Raw genomic sequence first — 23,467 nt, 5'->3', positions numbered from 1 at the left:
TGTGTTGTGGCACAGCAAACTTAAAAATGGCACTTTATGACAAAAAGGTTGCCGACCCCTGCTCCAAAGCATCCTTGAATTACAACCATTTAAGCTTGAATAGTGCATTTTAATGTCCATTCTCAACAAGGGGGGTGACAGGTAAGGGGTTAAATAAACTCTTTCAGGGAAGTGGGATGTTCATTTTAATGACTCAGAAAAAGATTTTGCTGAATAGGTTGATAGATGCCTTTAAAGAGGAAAAGCACTGAAGCTACTTCACAATTTATAGGCAGACTCGCTGACGGCAACCTTGCATCCATTTACCTGGGTGAGTATCTACTTAAAATCCATAGAAAAATAAGTCAGCAAGTGAATATACCAATCTAGATACTGAAGACTGAAATAATGCAACTTATAAGCAAATCATTTTAGAAATACAATAGAAGAGGGGACAAAAGATTGCAATATGAACACTTAAGTTTAAAAATAAGACTCAGACTCGACAAAGAGATGACAGCCATACATTGTAGAGGAATTTGATTGAGGTGAATATATGCTCTCCTGTTACTTCATATATTTTTATCAGTTCACACTGTCATGACATGTCTTATCAATATTTATGTTTTCATGAAAACCTGTCTTTGGTATGCAGGTTTTGTTAGTTTGAGGTAGGTCTAGTTTTTGAAATACAGTACGATGGATAGATAGATAAGCAGGAAAATTAGCTTTTCAAGCTGTGCTGTACTACATTTGGCTCTTACTGTGCATGCACTCTCATTTGTGTTTGCAAAGCAGCTGGATCCAGATCTCCTCAACAATGCTTAAGGTTAGCTAGTCTTTCCTCTGAATTTCTTTAACCCATTTGTGCCCAAATATTTCTGAATGGTTTCATGCATATAATCCTGTTAATAGTGTCCTATGTGAACATGTTCTGCATTTATTTTCCCCAGGTTTTTTTTTTCTTTCTCTAAAATCATATTTGAATGTGCGGCAACTATAGTTGCCGGTGGGCAAATATGTTGTATGCACCCCTTCAATGTAAAATATGAATAGGAGGAGAACATTTGGCATTTATCTCAAAATAACTGCTTTCAACAGATCAATCTTTATTCATAAACAAATTTATTATGTATAAAAGTCGAAGAACATTTGATGCAGACCCCAAAAAAACAGCATCTAGCTTATAATCTCTTGAATATGAAAACACAACAAACAACAAATCCATTTGCCTTAACCATTGTGCGCTGTTCAGGGTCTTTTTGACCCACATTTCTGACTTTCATTCATGGGGACAACATGGATAATTTGACATGGTTAAGTGTTTTTAAAAGATTTTTGCCCATCTTTTGGAAAATGCAGTTCTAAAAGTAACAATTTATCACTTTAACCAGTAGATGGCTGCTGAGCACCACTATTTGCTATTTGCTTTTTGACTAACTGAAAGACATCTTTTCACAAGTTTTTCCAGTTGTACTCATATCTACATATAATGAAATCACAATTATAATAATAAAAGTTACTTTTTGTACTGAAAAAAAAAATCAGTTTTTCAGTAATGTTATATTATGATTAGAATCAAATGAATTTGATCAAGGGACAAAATTCATCCTCAAAATCATCAGAAACAACACAGAACACACAGACAGAAATGAAGTGGCACACTTTAAATTTGTAGAATTATATGAAAAACAGATGTTTGAAATAAATGATAAAATCTAAAAACTCCAACTTTTCTCTTTGTAACATCCTGATCAGGTTTGATTCTAATCATAATGGAACATTATTGAAAAACTGATTTTTTTTTTTCAGTACAAAAACTGCCAAACTTTGACAAAAAGTAACTTTTATTGTTATAATTGTGATTTCATTATGTAGATATGAATCTAACTGGAAAAACTTGTGAAAAGATGTCTTTTAGTTTGAAACTTTTAGTACTTTTAGAGCTCTGTAGCCATCTACTGGTTAAAGTGATTTTCTTTTCTTTTTTTACTTTTAAAACAGCATTTTCCAAGATTTGGCCAAAAATCTTACACTAAACCATGTCAAATTATCCATGTTATCCCCATGAATGAAAGTTAGAAATGTGGGTATTTTATAAGGCAAATTTTTTATAAATTTCTTTTTTTCTTTTTGGAGAATTTTTCTTTTCTTTTTTTTTTAAATTACATTTGTTTAATATATATATATTGTTACAAAATAACATTTTGTTGCCTGGGGTCTCTCAGACCCCAAACAGCCTGACTGTAAACCGCAAACGAACAGCGCACAAGGGTTAAAGTTGTGGAACATAGTGCAGAACAAAGTGCAGCCATAACAGGGCATTGTGTATCAAAAAGTTAAATGAAAATAAATAAATACAAATAAATAGAATGAAGAAAAAAATATATCTATATAGAGATGTCATTTAAAAGGGTTAAGTTATGTTTATGCACTAAACAAGACCAATAAACTTGATTTATTAACATATTAACACAGTATACCCCATTTTCACATGATATATGTACTTACAAGGCATTTGCCCACCGGCAACTATAGTTGCCGCTTGGACTTTTGACTAAGTATACAAAAAACTATAGATCTCTTGTAAGATTTGTTTTGTTTGACTGATTCTAGAGACCTTCATGATTATGTAGATATATATATGTCAACAAAAAATACTTATTAGTAACATGAAAATGACCTTTCTTTGGGAGGGTTTGCCTTCGCCCTGCTTCCTGGAAGTAGGGGTAGGAAGTTGACAGCCTCATGTGACAGGGAGGAAGTGAATACCTTTTTTATTTTCTTGAAATCATTTATTTGGTTGTTTGCTTGCATTCCATTGAGAAATAAAACATGGACAACATCTAGAAAAATATTTACAAAAGGAAAATGACAACTATGTACTGCGGCAACTATAGTTGCCGGTGGGCTTAAATGGGTTTTAAAAGACTTGACTTGTAATTTAGATCTTTGTAATAAGAAACTATTTGCAACAAACAGTAGTGTTGTTGACTTTACTTACTTGAATTGAGGGAGTTGTAATGCTTGACTTCATTTTAACCTATGTGAGTAAACAGTGTAGATCTTGGGATCATAGAACTACTTAATTTTCTGTTTCTTTCAACAGAGAGAAGTCAAGCCATACTGGAATCTGTCTGTCAAAGTTTTACATGCGAAGATCCATCGGTCCTTTGACTACTGTGAGACAATCTGTCCTATTAACAGCAGCCAAATATATTCATTTACACATTTAGCAGACGTGTAAAGCTTACAGCAAACGTGTCTAAACCTGTTTTGACCTGAAATTGTTTTTGTGGGTTTTCGTGTGGACTTGCTCTGACTTGATGTGCCTGTTTATTATAGAGCATTCTCTTTTAATGTAATATATATGGTACAATAATTTTATCCAGTCTCAAATTCTATGTCAGTATACAGAATAATCCTTTGCCCACCTAACAGATTTTTAAAGGCATTTCTGGGACTTTAGCCCTACAATCTGACAACTAACACAACAGAAATCTCTCTTCATTATTATTAAGTACTGTATAAATGGATCAAGGTTTATTTCTTACTGCCGACTTTTCCAACCCCACCTCCATTTTTCTTTAGTTTCTGCATCTGACTGCTATGTCATCCTGAACTTACCCACAGCATCGGTCTGTACAAATCGCACCAAGACTATCCCAAATAACGACAATCCTGAATGGAACGAAACGTTTAACTTCAGGGTCTACAGCAATGTAAAGGTAAACCACTAAAATATTTGTCTGATCTAAGATTGTTTTCTTACACTGTCTCCTATTTCTAGCTTTCACTGTTTATCTCTAGTAGGATGTGTCATATGAACTAAAAATGTGTCGAACGAACCAAAAAAATGTTACAGTACACTTTCAGTTCTTTCTTCTGTTCTCCTACACAGAACATTCTGGAGATCTTGATCTATGATGAAGACCCATTAATGAGAGATGACCAGTGTGCCACTATCTTTTTTGACATCAATAACCTTACACCCGGGAAAAAGGAGACCAAATGCTTTATTTTAAATGATACGGTCAGTGCTATTTTGAGATCTAAACTGACATTACAGCATAATAAAACGTACACTTGACAGAGCACTTGATATTTGATTGTGAATTTGGGACTATTATACTTTTCTTTCTCAGACCAAGGATGAACTGTGGGTAGAGTTTGAGGTCACTCAGAGGTGGGGGAGATTGCCTTTCTCATTAACATTTGCAAAAATAGGTGCTAGTCAGAACATGTTTTACAGATGCATGTGCATGTCCATACACATAAATATGAATGTCTGTTTTGTGTGTGTATATGTATTGCAGCTCTGAGACACCAAGGCCATGTGTATCTAATGGAGTATTGGTGGTACAAACCTTTACTACAGCTTTCTTATCTGTATCATGGGTTAAAGTCAGAATATTTAAAAGTAGACACTATTTTGTGAAATCTGGATTTTTTGTTTTGCAAGGTGTACAAGAATCACTTATATGAGTTCTGAACTATAAGAAGGGCTAAAGGCTATGTTTACTCTTACCACTACATTTAAAAAAAAATCTAATAAAATACTAGATAAAATTAATCAGATGGACTTTATGCTTTCTCATGAAATCAGACAGGACCTTTTTGTGAGCTGAATGTGGAGATAGACAAGCTTCTCAATAAGTCTAAAGGTAAATATAGACATTTTCATCCAAAATTTCGATATTCAGAAATAGATGTAATAGAAAATAAAGTGTGAAATTACTTTATTCTTTATGTTAATTTTGAAAAAATAAGCAGTGTAAAAATAAACACAAGAAAGTGTGATAAATCACAGATTTAGGTGATTTTTGCCTATTCTCTTTGTGTTCCAGAAACGCAGAACATGGTGTTAAAACTTAAAGGAGCGTACAAAGAGGATTTTGTGATCTCAAATTCTGAGGAAAGCTCCGGCTTCCTGAAAACATTACGTTACTACATCAACCGAGACCTGGAAACTGAACTTAATCTGACCTCTGAGACTGTTGTCAGATCAGAAAATGTAGGTCACTGATGTGTAAGAGGCATTCCTGACTCACATTGTTAATTGAAAATGACTGGAAAAACTACACATTCATTCTCGATATTTGGTGCCATAAGAAACAGTATGTATATGCGTGCCTCACATGTGGGGTTGTAGATTTATAAAGCACCTAAAACAGAAAGTGTGCATCAACAAGGTTTTAAATGTTTCTTTAAACATACTTTTCTCCAGGCTGGGACAGTAGTAGTTGATGCTGCTGTTCCAAACTATGTAGACACTGGATTGACTACTTGTCACAGTGTCTGGTTGTGTTTCCCTGGGGTTCACTAGAGGTCCTCGTTCTCACGGTGTCATTCACATTAGACTACATTTCCCAGCATTCTGTTCTGTCACTTATCTGATTATTGCACTCAGCTGGTTCCCATCACCTTGTTAGTTCTGTGTGTATATATGCCCTTCTGTGTTAGTGTTTGTTACGGAGTCCTTGTTATGTCTCACACTTCTTGGCTTGTTCCTGCTTGTTCCTGCTTGTTCCTGCTTGTTCCTGCTTGTTCCTGCTTGTTCCTGCTTGTTCCTGCTTGTTCCTGCTTGTTCGTTTAGATTGCTTGTATGGTATTTGACACTTGCCTGGACTGGATTACGTTTCACGGATTACCCAATAAATATCTCACTGCACTTGGATCTACTGTCTCCCTCAGGTGTGTCGTGACAGAAGGACTCCGTCACAATGAATAGATCCAGCAGTTCGAGATTCCGTAACCCTTCTCCTGTGTATGGGGAAGGAAGGGGACCACAGAGAGGAGGTTCGCAGGTCGGGGAGGAAGCGCCTCGACTAAACATTTTTCAATGTTTTGCCTTATGGGCCCAGCAGACTGAGGAAGCAGCAGCGGCTAAGGCTTCAGTGAACTCGTCCATCAGAAATGGTGAGTCGTTTCTGGGGACTCGTCTGGCGAAGTTCTCCGGAACTCGGGGAGGTTGCAGGGGAGGAGGTGGTCGACAAATTCCACGACACCGTCCTCCGCCTTGCCATTCTTCTGATCCAGAGCCGCCGGACTGGTCTAGTACAAGATCCTCGCCGCTGGTTCCGTCCAGCACAAGATCCTCACCGCTGGTTTCGTCTATTACTGAGGCTGCACCTCGCCATCAAGGACGGAGGAGGAGGACAAGGGCCTCTTATCTCCCCAACGCACCGGTGGTCATCCCTGTGTAGCATGCGGTCATTTCAGAGGCCGTCCCTGTGCAGCGTGCGGTCATTTTGGAGGCCGTCCCTGTGCAGCATGCGGTCATTTCAGAGGCCGTCCCTGTGCAGCGTGCGGTCGTTTTGGAGGCCGTCCCTGTACAGCATGTGGTTGTTTCAGAAGCCGTCCCAGTGCAGTCCGCTGTTATCCCAGAGACCATCCCAGAACTACCCGTCATCTCTCCTGCCACGGTCAAGAAGGTAGTCTTCCTTTTCTACTCATTGACGGTGTTACATGCTTGGAGGAGGTTCAAGATGGCCGCCGCCGAGCCTGTTCACGTCACGCCTGCCGAGCCTGTGTCCCCTGACAAGATGGCCGCCTTCGAGCATGTGTCTGTTCCTGAGCCGGTGGTGTCTGTTCCAGTGCCTGAGCCAGTGGTGCCAGTTCCTGTAGTGCCAGCTCCGGTGGTGCCAGTTCCAGTGGTGCCAGTTCCAGTGCCTGAGCCGGTGGTGCCAGTTCCAGTGCCTGAGCCGGTGGTGTCAGTTCCAGTGCCTGAGCCGGTGGTGCCAGTTCCAGTGCCGGAGCCGGTGGTGCCAGTTCCGGTGGTGTCAGTTCCAGTGCCAGTTCCAGTGCCTGAGCCGTTGGTGCCAGTTCCAGTGCCTGAGCCGGTGGTGCCAGTTCCAGTGCCTGAGCCGGTGGTGCCAGTTCCAGTGCTTGAGTCGATGGTGCCAGTTCCTGTTTCTGAGTCGGTGGTGCCAGTTCCTGTTTCTGAGTCGGTGGTGCCAGTTCCAGTGCCTGAGCCGGTGGTGTCTGTTCCTGAGCCGTTGGTGTCTGTTCCTGAGCCGTTGGTGTCTGTTCCGGTGCCATGGCCGCCCGAGGGGTTGTCTCCGCCCTGGCCGCCCGAGGGGTTGTCTCCGCCCTGGCCGCCCGAGGGAGAGTCTCCGCCCTGGCCGCCCGAGGGGTCGTCTCCGCCCTGGCCGCCCGAGGGCGAGTCTCCGCCCTGGCCGCCCGAGGGAGAGTCTCCGCCCTGGCCGCCCGAGGGAAAGTCTCCGCCCTGGCCGCCCGAGGGAAAGTCTCCGCCCTGGCCGCCCGAGGGGTCGTCTCCTCCCTGGCCGCCCGAGGGAGAGTCTCCGCCCTGGCCGCCCGAGGGAGAGTCTCCGCCCTGGCCGCCCAAGGGAGAGTCTCCGCCCTGGCCGCCCGAGGGAAAGTCTCCGCCCTGGCCGCCCGAGGGAAAGTCTCCGCCCTGGCCGCCCGAGGGGTCGTCTCCTCCCTGGCCGCCCGAGGGAGAGTCTCCGCCCTGGCCGCCCGAGGGAGAGTCTCCGCCCTGGCCGCCCGAGGGAGAGTCTCCGCCCTGGCCGCCCGAGGGAGAGTCTCCGCCCTGGCCGCCCGAGGGAGAGTCTCCGCCCTGGCCGCCCGAGGGAGAGTCTCCGCCCTGGCCGCCCGAGGGAGAGTCTCCGCCCTGGCCGCCCGAGGGAAAGTCTCCGCCCTGGCCGCCCGAGGGAAAGTCTCCGCCCTGGCCGCCCGAGGGAAGTTCTCCGCCCTGGCCGCCCGAGGGAAGTTCTCCGCCGTGGCCGCCCGAGGGGTCTTCACCGCCGTGGCCGCCCGAGTGGTCGTCTGCTTCGCCTGGTCCGCCCGATGAGCTGTCTGCTTCGTCCTGGCCGCCGGCTAAGCCTTCACCCCCTGTTCCTGTTCCCCTGCATGGTCCTGGCCCTCCCATCCATCCCTCGGATTTTTCACGTTCCACCTTCCTCTTGGATTCTTGTGTTGTCTTGTTTGCTGTCATGGAGCGTCTGGTAGAGGGGAGGTTCTGTCACAGTGTCTGGTTGTGTTTCCCTGGGGTTCACTAGAAGTCCTCTTCTCACGATGTCATTCACATTAGACTACATTTCCCAGCATTCTGTTCTGTCACTTATCTGATTATTGCACTCAGCTGGTTCCCATCACCTTGTTAGTTCTGTGTGTATATATGCCCTGTCTGTGTTGGTGTTTGTTACGGAGTCCTTGTTATGTCTCACACTTCTTGGTTTGTTCCTGCTTGTTCCTTGTGTTCATTGTTCTCGTTTAGATTGCTTGTATGGTATTTGACACTTGCCTGGACTGGATTACGTTTCACGGATTACCCAATAAATATCTCACTGCACTTGGATCTACTGTCTCCCTCAGGTGTGTCGTGACACTGCTTTCCCTTTAAAACCACCACCAGCCAAACACCAGCTTACTGTCTCTTTGCCTCTAGGAGAGGTGAGTACTGTAAAAAATAATCTTTGCGTGAAGGTTATTGGTTAATTAATTATATCTGAATGTGGCTTTTCAAAAATGGTTTATTGATAACATAGTAACTTAAATTAGTATTTTAAATTGCTTTCCATATTTTATCATAATATAATATCATATAATAATTAAACAATACTGTATTTGTATTCATATTCTGTGCATTTATCTAAGTGGACCTTTCTTTTTTTTCAAAGAATAAAGTTGATCTGCAACTGAAAACAGATGATCGGTAACCGTGAATTTATTCACACCTATCCTCAGTAATAGTTTAATAGTAAATTGTTATTTGGAAGTATAAAACAAAACATTGTAAGCTTCAATACTATTTATCAGCTTTCATTTCAAATCCATCCTAATCTTAGAGTAAGGATATTTTTGTTTTGCTCTGAAGCTCTGATGAACAGCTGGATGTGCGTCTGGATTTTGATATCCCAGAGGAGGAAAAGAATTTTCTGGTGAAGAGAAGAAAAGTCGTGTCACAAGCTCTACAGAAAGCTCTGAATCTCAGCTCTGCACCTGAGCCCAGCAAGGTACTATAGATGCAAGCACATAAAACCCAGACACTCAGCAAGAACTGAAGAGATTGTGATGTTTTACTACAGTATATACACAAAAATATAATTTTGATTTCAGAGCTATGTTTGATGTAACTCCTCAGGTCCCTTTGATGGCTGTGGTGTGTTCTGGGGGCGGGAGCAGAGCCTTAACATGCACGTACGGTAGCCTTCAAGGTCTCCAGAAGATCCAACTTCTTGATGCAGTCAGCTACATCACAGGCGTTTCGGGTGCCACTTGGTGAGATCGAGGAGCCTCAATTTTTTTTTAAACATGACTTTGTACAGTATCTAGACTGAGAAAAACACAGCAAGCCATTTCTCCTGGAAGTCAGCCAGTCAGATCAGGAGTACAAGTTTTGTGTGTAGGATGCATCAGACAGACTGGAAACATAGTTTTAAGTTATATAATTACCCTAATTTCAGAACAAAATTAGTTGATGGGTCACCTCCGTGATCTGAATGACTGTATACCACTGCCACAGTGTCATATGGCTAAAGATCTTTTGTGTAATCTCTGTATTTCAGGGCTTTAACCTCTCTTTATGAAGACCCTAACTGGTCAAAGGGGGGCCTTGATAAATCTATGGAGTCTGTAAAGAAGGAAATCTCTAAAAAGGTGTTCAGTATGTTTTCCCTGGAGCAGCTACGGGAATACAAAGAGAAAGTGGAAGAGCGAGTGAAAGAAGGACACCTCGTGTCTCTCATCGATATGTGGGGTCTGGCTTTAGAGTATCTTTTCCAAGGCAAGGTAAAAAGAAGCAGGTGTTTGTCAGTTTTGGCTCAGTATTAACATTTGGTACACTATATATAATATACTTTCCTTTTATAGAAACGCATGGGTACCCTATCTGAAATGCAGAGGACAGTGTCTGATGGCCAGAACCCTCTACCAATCTTCACAGCTGTCAACCTGAAGAATGGCAAGACAGAAAGTATAGTAGATGCAGGTATGTAAAAGATAATGGCCATTCAGCTTCTATTCTCAGATTAAGACACAAGGAAATAAACATCCCACGGGCAACAATTTTGTAATACAGCTGTGTTAATTGTGTCAAACAAATCTCTTTTCTGAACATCTGAAATTTTTTCTGAAAATTTCTGAACATCATTTGGATAGGATGCTGATGCTGCCTGCTATGGTCACACTAGTTAGTCGTGTACCAAGTTTACATGTGTAGGAAACGCAGAAGCGAATATCAGGAGACTCCGAAAATGAAAATTCTGTCATCATTTACTCACTCTCATGTCATTCCTAACCTGTATGAGTTTCTATCTTCTGTTGAACTAAAAAGAAGATATTTTGAAGAATGTTGGTTACCAGACAGGTGATGGCACCCACTGACTTCCATAGAAAAACAAAACTATGGAAGTCAATGGCTACCGTCAACTGTGACTTTGTATCTGATTCTTATAGTCAAAAGTCTGGTGTTGAAGTTCCCTTCACTTAATAAAACGCATTCATTCGGAACAGCCTTTAACGTCGTCAAACATAGATAACACTTGAGTCGCGCATATTATTTAATATAAATTACCATATGTTTGTGTAATAAACTTGTGTATACAGTATAATACAATACATCCATGTGTATTTATATAAATGTTATTTTAAATTTAAATAATGTTTATTGTCATATGAATTGTCATATAAAAAGGCTAAATTGATTGATAATTGGCTGTTGCAATGTTTAATATGAAAATAAACGTAATCTGGTTATACGTGTCGTTTATACTATAATGGTGAGAGGTGCATCTCACGCACTTTATACCCTTGAACAGTAGAGTACAACCCATACCTGCTTTTCACCACCTTTATTTTATTCAAACTTCTTTATGTGCTGGAGTGATGATCCGCAATGACTGTTGGGTAAATTTCCCTCTCAGCTTCCTGTGAAGTGATCTATCGATGGCTATACAAGCCTATTCAGCAACAGCTTTCAAAGATATAAACGCATGCAAATGATTTTCTTATCCAAAGACTTACAGCACATTTTTTATAATAGGTTCACTGTTTGGTTAAGAAAGGAGATAATAAACAAATAGCTTGTAGCTTGATAGTGTTGCGACTAAAGTGCTTAAAGCAGATTAATAATCCCATGTTTATTTCTATTCCCTCTTTAGAATGGTGTGAGTTCACCCCATATGAGGTTGGGATTCCCAAATATGGTGCCTTTATACCTGCACAGAACTTCGGGAGTGGATATTATCTTGGTCACATGGTCAAGAAACTCCCTGAAACTAGGTTGTCCTTTCTTGTGGGTGAGTGCATGTGTGTTTTTGGACATAATGAAGACAGGAAATAGAACTGAATGCCATAAGGAAGAGAAAGAGAAAGTGGCATGTGTTATTGCCACTAGGGGGATACTGGCCCTGATCCTGTGCTGTAAGCAAAAAACGTAAACTGGATCCAGTCACCATTAATAAGTCCAAAATCTGTGTGTGTTTATTAAGGAATGTGGAGCAGCGTTTTCTCTATAAATCTGACTGAGATCTGGCGTCTTGCCACAGGAGTCGCTCCCTCCTGGACCCCTTGGTTTGGAGGAGTGAGTAATACAGGTGAGAGTTTGTAATGCATTTTAAACCCAAAGTACATATGCAAATTAGACTAGCTTTCAAAAGTTTGGGGTCATTAAGATATTTTTACTAGAATACTAGAAGGATGCATTAAAGTGATCAGAATTGACAGTAAATACATTTATACTTGATTCCTTTTTTATCGATTCCTCTTTTTTTGTCCATCAAAGAATCCTAAAAATCCACAAAAATAATAACTGTTTTTTTAAGTGAAGTTCACAACGTAATTTTGTGAGGAGTGAACCCATCTAATCTTTCAATTAACTGCCAGAGCATATAAGCAGCCGCTCACCTTGCTCTGGCATCAGCTGTTTTGGCATCGCTCCACCTCCCCAACTCCACCAACAAAATTTAGGCATCTTGCTACCATACTCATCATCAAAGCATTAGTAGTCCCACTGGGGGGTATATCTTGAGTTGAAGCTGCTTCCTCGAGCCCCTCCACTGCGGACAGCAAGCCAAATACGCCTTACCTTATAAGCTTGAAGATTAAATGGGCAAAGGAACTTGTGAAACTGTTTTCAACACTGATTAATGATTATAATACAATTTTTTTCTTGAGCACCAAATCAGCATATTAGAATGATTTCTGAAGGATCATGTGACACTGAAGACTTGGATCAATGATGCTGAAAATTCAGGAATAAATTCACAGGAATGTTTTACATTTTAAAATCTATTATTATTTAAAATACAATGTTGTATATTGTAAAACTATTTCACAATGTTATTGTTTTTTACTGTATTTTTGATCAAATAAATGCAGACTTGGTGAACATACAGTAAGAGAAAAAAAATCTTATAGACCCCAAATTTTTTAACATTTGTGGTAAAAAGTATTGTATGATTATACATTGACATGACATAATTGTCTTCTTGTCCTCTTCTATAAAGAGACTGATGGTAAACCAACAGCTCTTGGCACATACCTGATCAGCCCCGTGACTGACTTTGCTAAAATTCTGTGTGGCTTTATGACCAGCCGCCCCATTGTCAGCCAGATGTACAACTTCCTTAGAGGCTTCAACCTGCACAGGAACTACAATGAGAACACGGGCTTCATCTCATGGAAAGGTCTAGAGCTCTACTTATTCCATTGACCACTTCAAGTGGGATTCCGTGTCCCCCCCCCCCCTTTTGTAGTTAATCAGTTTTGATGGGATTTCAATTTTTTTTATTACTTTTATTCTACTATATCTTATCTTATTTCATGTTTATGTATGTGGCAAAAGAGCGGTATTACAGGTAGAAAGAATTTCGACTACGCCACCCGGGGAATTTCGCCCCGGGAAATATGGACAACACTCAAGTTACTATTACTAGGTCACTCAGGTTCGATTCTCTAATAAAAGGTAGGCAGAGACGTGGATATGAAAATATACAAAAATTATTTATACAAAGTTTAATTTAAAGCAGCAGGGTAGTCACGTTAAAAAGGCAACCTGGAGCTATACTGACACGGTTTTGAGTTACAAACACATTCAAGTAAACAAAAACACATTTGAATAATTACACACACTTTCCATACACTGGTTACACAGACACCATAGAAAAAGACACAGACTAACAGGGCTGAGGCAAACCACGGGAGGAGGGATCACTAAACTTAATTTGCCAAAAGCACACTCACACACAGCAAAGACTTCAAAAAAGTGTCACGGCAAACATTCGAAGAAAGCACCACCACCACAAGAGATCCTCCACCCGTGGAACCTCAGCACCTGAAACGAAAATCACACAAAAAAAAATTAATAACCAAACTTCAACATACCAACTGCACTAAAGCCCAGTTGGATGATGTTTAGGGTACGGTCATGAGCAGATAATATCACCATTAATAGACAATCACGAATAACATACAAAGGCGTAAACACAGACCATAAATAAATAAATAAATAAATAAACTCAATTCACGCAATGAGCTCACAAGCAGATAGTTTGGTGTTCCATTTTTGACACCAAATGTTAACCTCAAAAGTTCAATAAAAGAAACATTAAATCAACAAATAATAAATAAAACCAGACAGCAACGGTCCCCCTCATCAGTGGGGTGACGATCTTCTCACAGATGGCAAAAAGTTTGTATTGCACACGGTAGCGACAGTGGAGCAGGAAAATACGATGCGCTCTTAATCTGGCAGCAAGGAATCGACGGGGCTGTAATAGCTTTTTATAGCACCAGCAGGAAGAACAAGATCGCCGGACGAGAGGGAAAATCCTAAGCCAAATACAAAGAAACACTAAGATTTATGCCTCAATGGCTAAACTTTCAGCTCGTAACTACATGCGCAATAACACTTACCGGAAGTAGACGATGCATTCGCACAATGTACTTGTCCTTTCACAGGCACGGGTACTCAAATCATGCAATCCGCTGTTCAGATAGACTACAGGGACACTGCACATAACTCAACACAATCAGCCGATCCTAAACCCCCAAATAAAGACAAACAATACGCTTTCCATCAACAGTTCACACCTACCTGAAAGGCGAGCAGCCAGCAAATGCAACCACTGCGACAAACCGAAGGAAAACCGGAGAAGACAGACAAGCTAAACACAACACTAATAATTAGTCCCCTACATACAAACAAACTAAAAACAGAAGTTGCTATATGCTAACACACATACCTACAGCCACTGTAAACACTGGAAGGAGGCGGAGTCGAACGTGACGCATCCCGGGCTACAGCCAACCAGCTCTTAAATAGGGTGGATTACCTGCTGATAGGTGCTCACTAATGTCCATCACCTCATTCATCCGGTTACAATCCATCCCCACCTTTTGTATCGTCGCCCCGACGATAGACCACTAGCCCATGACGGCTACACACCGGGAAACGAGTGAAACACAAGTTCTCTGCCATGACGGCTACACACACACCGAGAAACGAGTGAAACACAAGTTCTCTGCCATGACGGCTACACACACTGAGAAACGAGTGAAACACAAGTTCTCTGCCATGACGGCTACACACACCGAGAAACGAGTAAAGCACAAGTTCTCTGCCATGACGGCTACACACACTGAGAAACGAGTGAAACACAAGTTCTCTGCCATGACGGCTACACACACCGAGAAACGAGTAAAGCACAAGTTCTCTGCCATGACGGCTACACACACTGAGAAACGAGTAAAGCACAAGTTCTCTGCCATGACGGCTACACACACCGAGAAACGAGTAAAGCACAAGTTCTCTGCCATGACGGCTACACACACTGAGAAACGAGTGAAACACAAGTTCTCTGCCATGACGGCTACACACACTAAAAACGAGAGAAACACAAGTTCTCTGCCATGACGGCTACACACACTAAAAACGAGAGAAACACAAGTTCTCTGCCATGACGGCTACACACACACTGAGAAACGAGTGAAACACAAGTTCTCTGCCATGACGGCTACACACACTGAGAAACGAGTGATACACAAGTTCTCTGCCATGACGGCTACACACACACACTGAGAAACGAATGAAACACAAGTTCTCTGCCATGACGGCTAAACACACTGAGAAACGAGTGATACACAAGTTCTCTGCCATGACGGCTACACACACTGAGAAACGAGTGAAACACAAGTTCTCTGCCATGACGGCAACCAATTTCCTTGTGCCGCCCGGATGCGACACGTTCGACTTCCACGCACCTCAACTCGCCCCAACTGATCCGAGACTAGCTGAGAGTCAATGTGACAGCAATATTGTAAGGCCTGGAAAAGTTCATCGTCCATGATTACAAATCAGGAAAGATCACTTACCAATACAAAAACTCACAGGTCTACTTGTCACACACTCCTGAAAGAAACTGCTGCTGTCTGGTTTCTGCAAAAAAAGAAAACAAACAAAATACCCAAAAACACTAAACCAACAAAATAATACCCACGTCTTTGCACTACACAATAGAGATCCTGCCGACTATACGCCAAATGTGGCAAAAGAGCGGTATTACAGGTAGAAAGAATTTCGACTACGCCACCCGGGGAATTTCGCCCCGGGAAATATGGACAACACTCAAGTTACTATTACTAGGTCACTCAGGTTCGATTCTCTAATAAAAGGTAGGCAGAGACGTGGATATGAAAATATACAAAAATTTTATTTATACAAAGTTTAATTTAAAGCAGCAGGGTAGTCACGTTAAAAAGGCAACCTGGAGCTATACTGACACGGTTTTGAGTTACAAACACATTCAAGTAAACAAAAACACATTTGAATAATTACACACACTTTCCATACACTGGTTACACAGACACCATAGAAAAAGACACAGACTAACAGGGCTGAGGCAAACCACGGGAGGAGGGATCACTAAACTTAATTTGCCAAAAGCACACTCACACACAGCAAAGACTTCAAAAAAGTGTCACGGCAAACATTCGAAGAAAGCACCACCACCACAAGAGATCCTCCACCCGTGGAACCTCAGCACCTGAAACGAAAATCACACAAAAAAAAAAATTAATAACCAAACTTCAACATACCAACTGCACTAAAGCCCAGTTGGATGATGTTTAGGGTACGGTCATGAGCAGATAATATCACCATTAATAGACAATCACGAATAACATACAAAGGCGTAAACACAGACCATAAATAAATAAATAAATAAATAAACTCAATTCACGCAATGAGCTCACAAGCAGATAGTTTGGTGTTCCATTTTTGACACCAAATGTTAACCTCAAAAGTTCAATAAAAGAAACATTAAATCAACAAATAATAAATAAAACCAGACAGCAACGGTCCCCCTCATCAGTGGGGTGACGATCTTCTCACAGATGGCAAAAAGTTTGTATTGCACACGGTAGCGACAGTGGAGCAGGAAAATACGATGCGCTCTTAATCTGGCAGCAAGGAATCGACGGGGCTGTAATAGCTTTTTATAGCACCAGCAGGAAGAACAAGATTGCCGGACGAGAGGGAAAATCCTAAGCCAAATACAAAGAAACACTAAGATTTATGCCTCAATGGCTAAACTTTCAGCTCGTAACTACATGCGCAATAACACTTACCGGAAGTAGACGATGCATTCGCACAATGTACTTGTCCTTTCACAGGCACGGGTACTCAAATCATGCAATCCGCTGTTCAGATAGACTACAGGGACACTGCACATAACTCAACACAATCAGCCGATCCTAAACCCCCAAATAAAGACAAACAATACGCTTTCCATCAACAGTTCACACCTACCTGAAAGGCGAGCAGCCAGCAAATGCAACCACTGCGACAAACCGAAGGAAAACCGGAGAAGACAGACAAGCTAAACACAACACTAATAATTAGTCCCCTACATACAAACAAACTAAAAACAGAAGTTGCTATATGCTAACACACATACCTACAGCCACTGTAAACACTGGAAGGAGGCGGAGTCGAACGTGACGCATCCCGGGCTACAGCCAACCAGCTCTTAAATAGGGTGGATTACCTGCTGATAGGTGCTCACTAATGTCCATCACCTCATTCATCCGGTTACAATCCATCCCCACCTTTTGTATCGTCGCCCCGACGATAGACCACTAGCCCATGACGGCTACACACCGGGAAACGAGTGAAACACAAGTTCTCTGCCATGACGGCTACACACACACCGAGAAACGAGTGAAACACAAGTTCTCTGCCATGACGGCTACACACACTGAGAAACGAGTGAAACACAAGTTCTCTGCCATGACGGCTACACACACCGAGAAACGAGTAAAGCACAAGTTCTCTGCCATGACGGCTACACACACTGAGAAACGAGTGAAACACAAGTTCTCTGCCATGACGGCTACACACACTAAAAACGAGAGAAACACAAGTTCTCTGCCATGACGGCTACACACACTAAAAACGAGAGAAACACAAGTTCTCTGCCATGACGGCTACACACACACTGAGAAACGAGTGAAACACAAGTTCTCTGCCATGACGGCTACACACACTGAGAAACGAGTGATACACAAGTTCTCTGCCATGACGGCTACACACACACACTGAGAAACGAATGAAACACAAGTTCTCTGCCATGACGGCTAAACACACTGAGAAACGAGTGATACACAAGTTCTCTGCCATGACGGCTACACACACTGAGAAACGAGTGAAACACAAGTTCTCTGCCATGACGGCAACCAATTTCCTTGTGCCGCCCGGATGCGACACGTTCGACTTCCACGCACCTCAACTCGCCCCAACTGATCCGAGACTAGCTGAGAGTCAATGTGACAGCAATATTGTAAGGCCTGGAAAAGTTCATCGTCCATGATTACAAATCAGGAAAGATCACTTACCAATACAAAAACTCACAGGTCTACTTGTCACACACTCCTGAAAGAAACTGCTGCTGTCTGGTTTCTGCAAAAAAAGAAAACAAACAAAATACCCAAAAACACTAAACCAACAAAATAATACCCACGTCTTTGCACTACACAATAGAGATCCTGCCGACTATACGCCAAATGTGGCAAAAGAGCGGTATTACAGGTAGAAAGAATTTCGACTACGCCACCCGGGGAATTTCGCCCCGGGAAATATGGACAACACTCAAGTTACTATTACTAGGTCACTCAGGTTCGATTCTCTAATAAAAGGTAGGCAGAGACGTGGATATGAAAATATACAAAAATTTTATTTATACAAAGTTTAATTTAAAGCAGCAGGGTAGTCACGTTAAAAAGGCAACCTGGAGCTATACTGACACGGTTTTGAGTTACAAACACATTCAAGTAAACAAAAACACATTTGAATAATTACACACACTTTCCATACACTGGTTACACAGACACCATAGAAAAAGACACAGACTAACAGGGCTGAGGCAAACCACGGGAGGAGGGATCACTAAACTTAATTTGCCAAAAGCACACTCACACACAGCAAAGACTTCAAAAAAGTGTCACGGCAAACATTCGAAGAAAGCACCACCACCACAAGAGATCCTCCACCCGTGGAACCTCAGCACCTGAAACGAAAATCACACAAAAAAAAAATTAATAACCAAACTTCAACATACCAACTGCACTAAAGCCCAGTTGGATGATGTTTAGGGTACGGTCATGAGCAGATAATATCACCATTAATAGACAATCACGAATAACATACAAAGGCGTAAACACAGACCATAAATAAATAAATAAATAAATAAACTCAATTCACGCAATGAGCTCACAAGCAGATAGTTTGGTGTTCCATTTTTGACACCAAATGTTAACCTCAAAAGTTCAATAAAAGAAACATTAAATCAACAAATAATAAATAAAACCAGACAGCAACGGTCCCCCTCATCAGTGGGGTGACGATCTTCTCACAGATGGCAAAAAGTTTGTATTGCACACGGTAGCGACAGTGGAGCAGGAAAATACGATGCGCTCTTAATCTGGCAGCAAGGAATCGACGGGGCTGTAATAGCTTTTTATAGCACCAGCAGGAAGAACAAGATCGCCGGACGAGAGGGAAAATCCTAAGCCAAATACAAAGAAACACTAAGATTTATGCCTCAATGGCTAAACTTTCAGCTCGTAACTACATGCGCAATAACACTTACCGGAAGTAGACGATGCATTCGCACAATGTACTTGTCCTTTCACAGGCACGGGTACTCAAATCATGCAATCCGCTGTTCAGATAGACTACAGGGACACTGCACATAACTCAACACAATCAGCCGATCCTAAACCCCCAAATAAAGACAAACAATACGCTTTCCATCAACAGTTCACACCTACCTGAAAGGCGAGCAGCCAGCAAATGCAACCACTGCGACAAACCGAAGGAAAACCGGAGAAGACAGACAAGCTAAACACAACACTAATAATTAGTCCCCTACATACAAACAAACTAAAACAGGGTTCTCAAGTTTTATCAAAAGCTTGGAGTGAGATCACATGTGGTTGGGGGAGGAGCCTAATGGAGTCCCGCCCCCACCTGTCCCCGCCCCCCAATTTTACCCATTGTTCATAATTAACCAGCACAAATTGAAATTATAACAATTAGTAAATCTAATAAATGACAGAGCAATTCATCACATCAAATATACTCTTTAATGTTATATTTCAAAATTACAAATAAGTTAACAAATTGCTCCAAACAGTTTGGAAAAACAAATATTTTTGCATTTTGAATGTGTCTAGTTGAAACGGCATAATGATTTATTGTGTGGTGGGACATTGTGAACAAATGACATATTAGTGTATTATTAAGGTGTGTGTGTGTGTGTGTGTGTGTGTGTGTACACAAGAGTACACACTCCAGCTTATGAAATGTGTTTTGTGTTGTAAGTGTTTGAAAAATACAAATGCAATGGCAATGATTAATGTATGTTTTGACAGGATATATATTACCCAGAGCACTCTGCTTTAATACGTATGTAGCCTTAATGTAACTAGAAATACTATTAATACAGTATAATATATAATTTAAAATAAAATAAAATAAATACATTTAAATTTATTTAAAATAAAATGAAATAAAAAGAAATACATCTTCATTCCTTCCCATACCCACAAACATTTCCCTTAGTTTCAGATAACGTAAGCTAGCCAAACTGAGCCAAAGCTTCTGGCCTGGTTGCAAAGTAGCTGTAGAGTTTTTGACTGCATCAATAATAAGGTAAACGATGGGCTATATATTAAATGTTCTAGCCTTAAAATGTTAGACGAGCTTTCTTCCAACTTACCTTCTCCATCATCACGACGTGTGTTCGCGCGATGTTGTTGGTTACCTAGTAACGAACGTACGGTGGCCGAGAATGTTCCGTCAACTTCCGTGAGTTCGCGCATCTATGTTGCCTATTAACGAACGCAATCTGGCCGAGATACGTGCTGGCGGCAGAAACCTTCACTTTGTGTGCCCGCGCCTCGTATACAACGTTATATATAAAGCTTGTAGGACAACTTGGTTGGCATTGCCTTTTCAGCGTGAGAAATACACGGTGTGGCGTGTGAGCGTGTGAACTGGTTGAATTGCGTGTGTCTCACGGCCAATGCGTGAGACTTGAGAACCCTGCTAAAAACAGAAGTTGCTATATGCTAACACACATACCTACAGCCACTGTAAACACTGGAAGGAGGCGGAGTCGAACGTGACGCATCCCGGGCTACAGCCAACCAGCTCTTAAATAGGGTGGATTACCTGCTGATAGGTGCTCACTAATGTCCATCACCTCATTCATCCGGTTACATGTAATTGATGTCTGTTATTGCATGAAATATAATCAGGGCCTTTTACTTATGAACAGCTGATAGTGTTTGCAGTCTTCCATAATATTCTCACTGTCTACAGACACACACCCAGATGCCTTTCCTAACACTCTGACACCAACTGATCCTGTGCTGAGTTTAGTGGATGCTGGATTAGCCTTAAATTCAGGATTCCCTCCTGTGGTTCGCTCTCACAGACATGCGGACGTTATTCTGTCTCTAAACTACTCCTGGGAACTGGATCAGTTTAAGGTGAGGGAGACCAGGAAGATTATTTAAGATTTGGTTGAAATGCATATGTCAGGAACTTAAGAAACTTTGAAAAATATTTATGCATTGTTTGTGTCCAGTAGGTCATAAAGCAAACTCAGGAGTACTGCACCGATCGCAAGATTCCATTTCCGAAGATCGATTTCAAGAAAGTGGAGTCAGAGCCGCTGAAGGAAGTTTATGTGTTTGAGGATCAAGACAATCCAGAAGCTCCCATAGTGCTTCACTTTCCCATGGTCAATGTCTCATTCAAACAGTTCAAAGCTCCTGGTAAGCACTACCAACTAATAGGCCAACCCCAATGCCATATTCTTAATAGAAATTACAGTGCATGTAAGGCAGAACTGTATTTATGTTCCTCAAATATTCTGGTTATACATCATTTTTTTAAACCAAACATGTTATCAATACACTTCAAAAGCTTGGGGTCGGTAAAAATGTTTACACTTTACATTTTTTATTTAATATATTTTAAAATGACATTTATTCCTGTGATGCAAAGCTGAATTTTCAGCATCATTACTAAAGTCTTCAGGGTCACATGATCCTTCCGAAATCGTTCTAATATTCTGATTTGTTGCCCAAGAAACATTTCTTCTTATTATCAAATGTTGAAAACAGTTGTGCTGCTTAGTATTTTTATGAAAACCGTAATCATTTTTTCCCCTAGGATTCTTTAATGAATAGAATGTTCTCAGTGAATGGCAGTGACATTTAAGAGAAATTAAAGCTTCAAGTTTAAAAATCTTCAATTTACTTATATTGCTAGAATGCATTCAATTTGTAACTGATGATGACAACACTATAATATTTGCATACCTAATTGTTCTTTCTTACACTATTTGCATACTGAGTTGTGATTGGTCTTGTCTTCTTTGCATTTATTAACCCATTTATACTTTTACAATACACAGACTGTCATTAATGGCAAAGCATCTCTAAAAGCCAAAGCTTAAAACTTAAAAAAAAAAAAGCTTAAAGCAAAATTCTTTTGCTACCTCGTATTTTCTTCAGGAAATGCAAATCTTGGTTTTAGTTGATATTCTAAGTATGACTGGTTGGATAATTATTGCAGTTTATTGTGATTAAACATTACCATCTTTCAGTAGCCTACGTCAGCTCAAATTCTCAAATAATCAATGATAATGTAAAATGATCTGTATATGTGTGGTGTAGGAGTGAAGAGAGAAGGCGAGAAGGAGCTGAAGGAGGGAGCCGTTGATGTTGAGATAAACAGTAACTCTCCATATCACACTCAAAACCTGACTTACACACCGGAGGACTTCCAGAAGCTTATCAACCTCACTTCCTACAACATCCAAAACAACAAAGATGTCATTTTGAATGCGCTAAACAAAGCACTAAACCGAAACAGAGAAAGACAGGTGAAGGAGGAGAAAGACCACTTCAGCGTCTACACCAAAACCAAGATCACCTAAAAGAAAGAATAAGGCACATTGATCTGCAAGAGTTTGCAATGATATACTTACAAAATCAATTATATACTTACAAATTACTGTATGTGCATCCCTCTGTCCCAACACATGCCAGCCAACCCAGCAATCTGAAGTGTACAAAATGATTCATTTCTAATTGGCTAATCACAGAACTGACTGAGCACTCAGGATTTTAACAATACTGAGTTAGTGAAGAGACATATTAAGGTGTTCCACACACAAAATATGTGCCAAGGTCTTTTGGCCAATATGACTCATTTACTGGATAGTTTATGCCCTTTTTGCTGTAATTCCCTATTGTTTTACTAGAGTGTCGTTGGGGTGTGCCATATCTATTCACTGCATGTCTATGACATCACTAAAGAGTTTCAGTACAACACTGTAGGATAAAAAACATCCTAGAGTCTTCTCTGGATTAGAAGCCGGCTTTGCAGGGGCATTACCGAATGTCAACTGTACAAACAAAACTGTTGGAAAGGGAGCGAGGCCAGTGGCCTACAAGAACATAGGCCTACTGACTTTTAATTACTTACCTCATCTATGCCCTTCCTTCCTTCCTTCCTTCCTTCCTTGCTTCCTTGCTTCCTTCCTCAGGCTCACCCCCTTCTTTTGATACATTTGCACTTGCATTAAATTGGAAAAAATCAGACTGTCAGTGACTGGTTCCTTAAGTACCTTTGACAAACTGTGGCACCCCTTTTTAAATTATTTGCTGGCTAAATCTCAAGACACTTAAGCTGAGCACCCCCCCCCCCCCCTTATTATTATTTTTTTTTTTCAAAGTGTTTTGTTTGTTAAGATATCAATATTGTGTTGTTGTTTTTCTTTTCTTTTCCTTATTGGAAGTTGTAGGTTGCTGATTTGAGGGAGGTTCTTACTGGGGTATTAACAGTGTGGAATGATAATTTCATAAAATCGGTGTTGTTATCTGTTGATTTGATGTTCCATGCAGAAAAATCCAATAAAGAAATTTGAAATAAAATTTTACGTTGAATGTT

The 23,467-nt window shown here is 41.1% G+C and overlaps 1 protein-coding gene and 1 long non-coding RNA gene across 3 annotated transcripts; one reads left to right on the top strand and one right to left on the bottom strand.

Moving 5' to 3' along the window:
• Window positions 1-274: 274 nt before the first annotated feature.
• Window positions 275-23,467, top strand: LOC308679940 (cytosolic phospholipase A2 zeta-like). The gene is made up of 23 exons (XM_081347816.1): window positions 275-310; window positions 775-808; window positions 3,089-3,161; window positions 3,571-3,707; window positions 3,881-4,012; window positions 4,125-4,165; window positions 4,296-4,338; window positions 4,586-4,643; window positions 4,827-4,993; window positions 5,576-5,680; window positions 6,186-6,413; window positions 8,281-8,394; window positions 8,622-8,656; window positions 8,819-8,957; window positions 9,086-9,222; window positions 9,510-9,732; window positions 9,814-9,931; window positions 11,103-11,240; window positions 11,433-11,537; window positions 12,450-12,629; window positions 20,825-20,994; window positions 21,096-21,282; window positions 22,189-23,467. Exons 2-23 carry the CDS (start codon window positions 800-802, stop codon window positions 22,449-22,451), a joined length of 2,802 nt encoding a protein of 933 aa, XP_081203942.1. The 5' UTR covers window positions 275-310; window positions 775-799; the 3' UTR covers window positions 22,452-23,467.
• On the bottom strand, window positions 12,976-19,382 carry LOC308679570. Of its 2 annotated transcripts, none has more exons than XR_014028828.1 (3): window positions 19,270-19,382; window positions 15,316-19,184; window positions 12,976-13,276 (listed from the first exon to the last, which is right to left on the bottom strand). It is a non-coding gene; the product is annotated as an uncharacterized lncRNA (long non-coding RNA). The 2 variants fall into 2 exon arrangements; XR_014028829.1 differs by having other exon boundaries at window positions 15,316-19,004; window positions 19,089-19,376.

The sequence above is a fragment of the Scardinius erythrophthalmus genome, assembly GCF_964197995.2.
Source record: "Scardinius erythrophthalmus genome assembly, chromosome: 19".
Classification (NCBI taxonomy): Eukaryota; Metazoa; Chordata; class Actinopteri; order Cypriniformes; family Leuciscidae; genus Scardinius; species Scardinius erythrophthalmus.
The sequence above is the reverse complement of the archived record's forward strand: the minus strand, read 5'-3'. Positions and strand labels throughout refer to the sequence as shown.

What these genes read in the sequence shown, in the direction of transcription:
- LOC308679940 (XM_081347816.1), top strand. An exon ending in GCTTTATTTTAAATGATACG is followed by an intron (nt 4,013 to 4,124) that starts GTCAGTGCTATT and finishes TTTCTTTCTCAG; the next exon opens with ACCAAGGATGAACTGTGGGT. An exon ending in GAGTTTGAGGTCACTCAGAG is followed by an intron (nt 4,166 to 4,295) that starts GTGGGGGAGATT and finishes TATGTATTGCAG; the next exon opens with CTCTGAGACACCAAGGCCAT.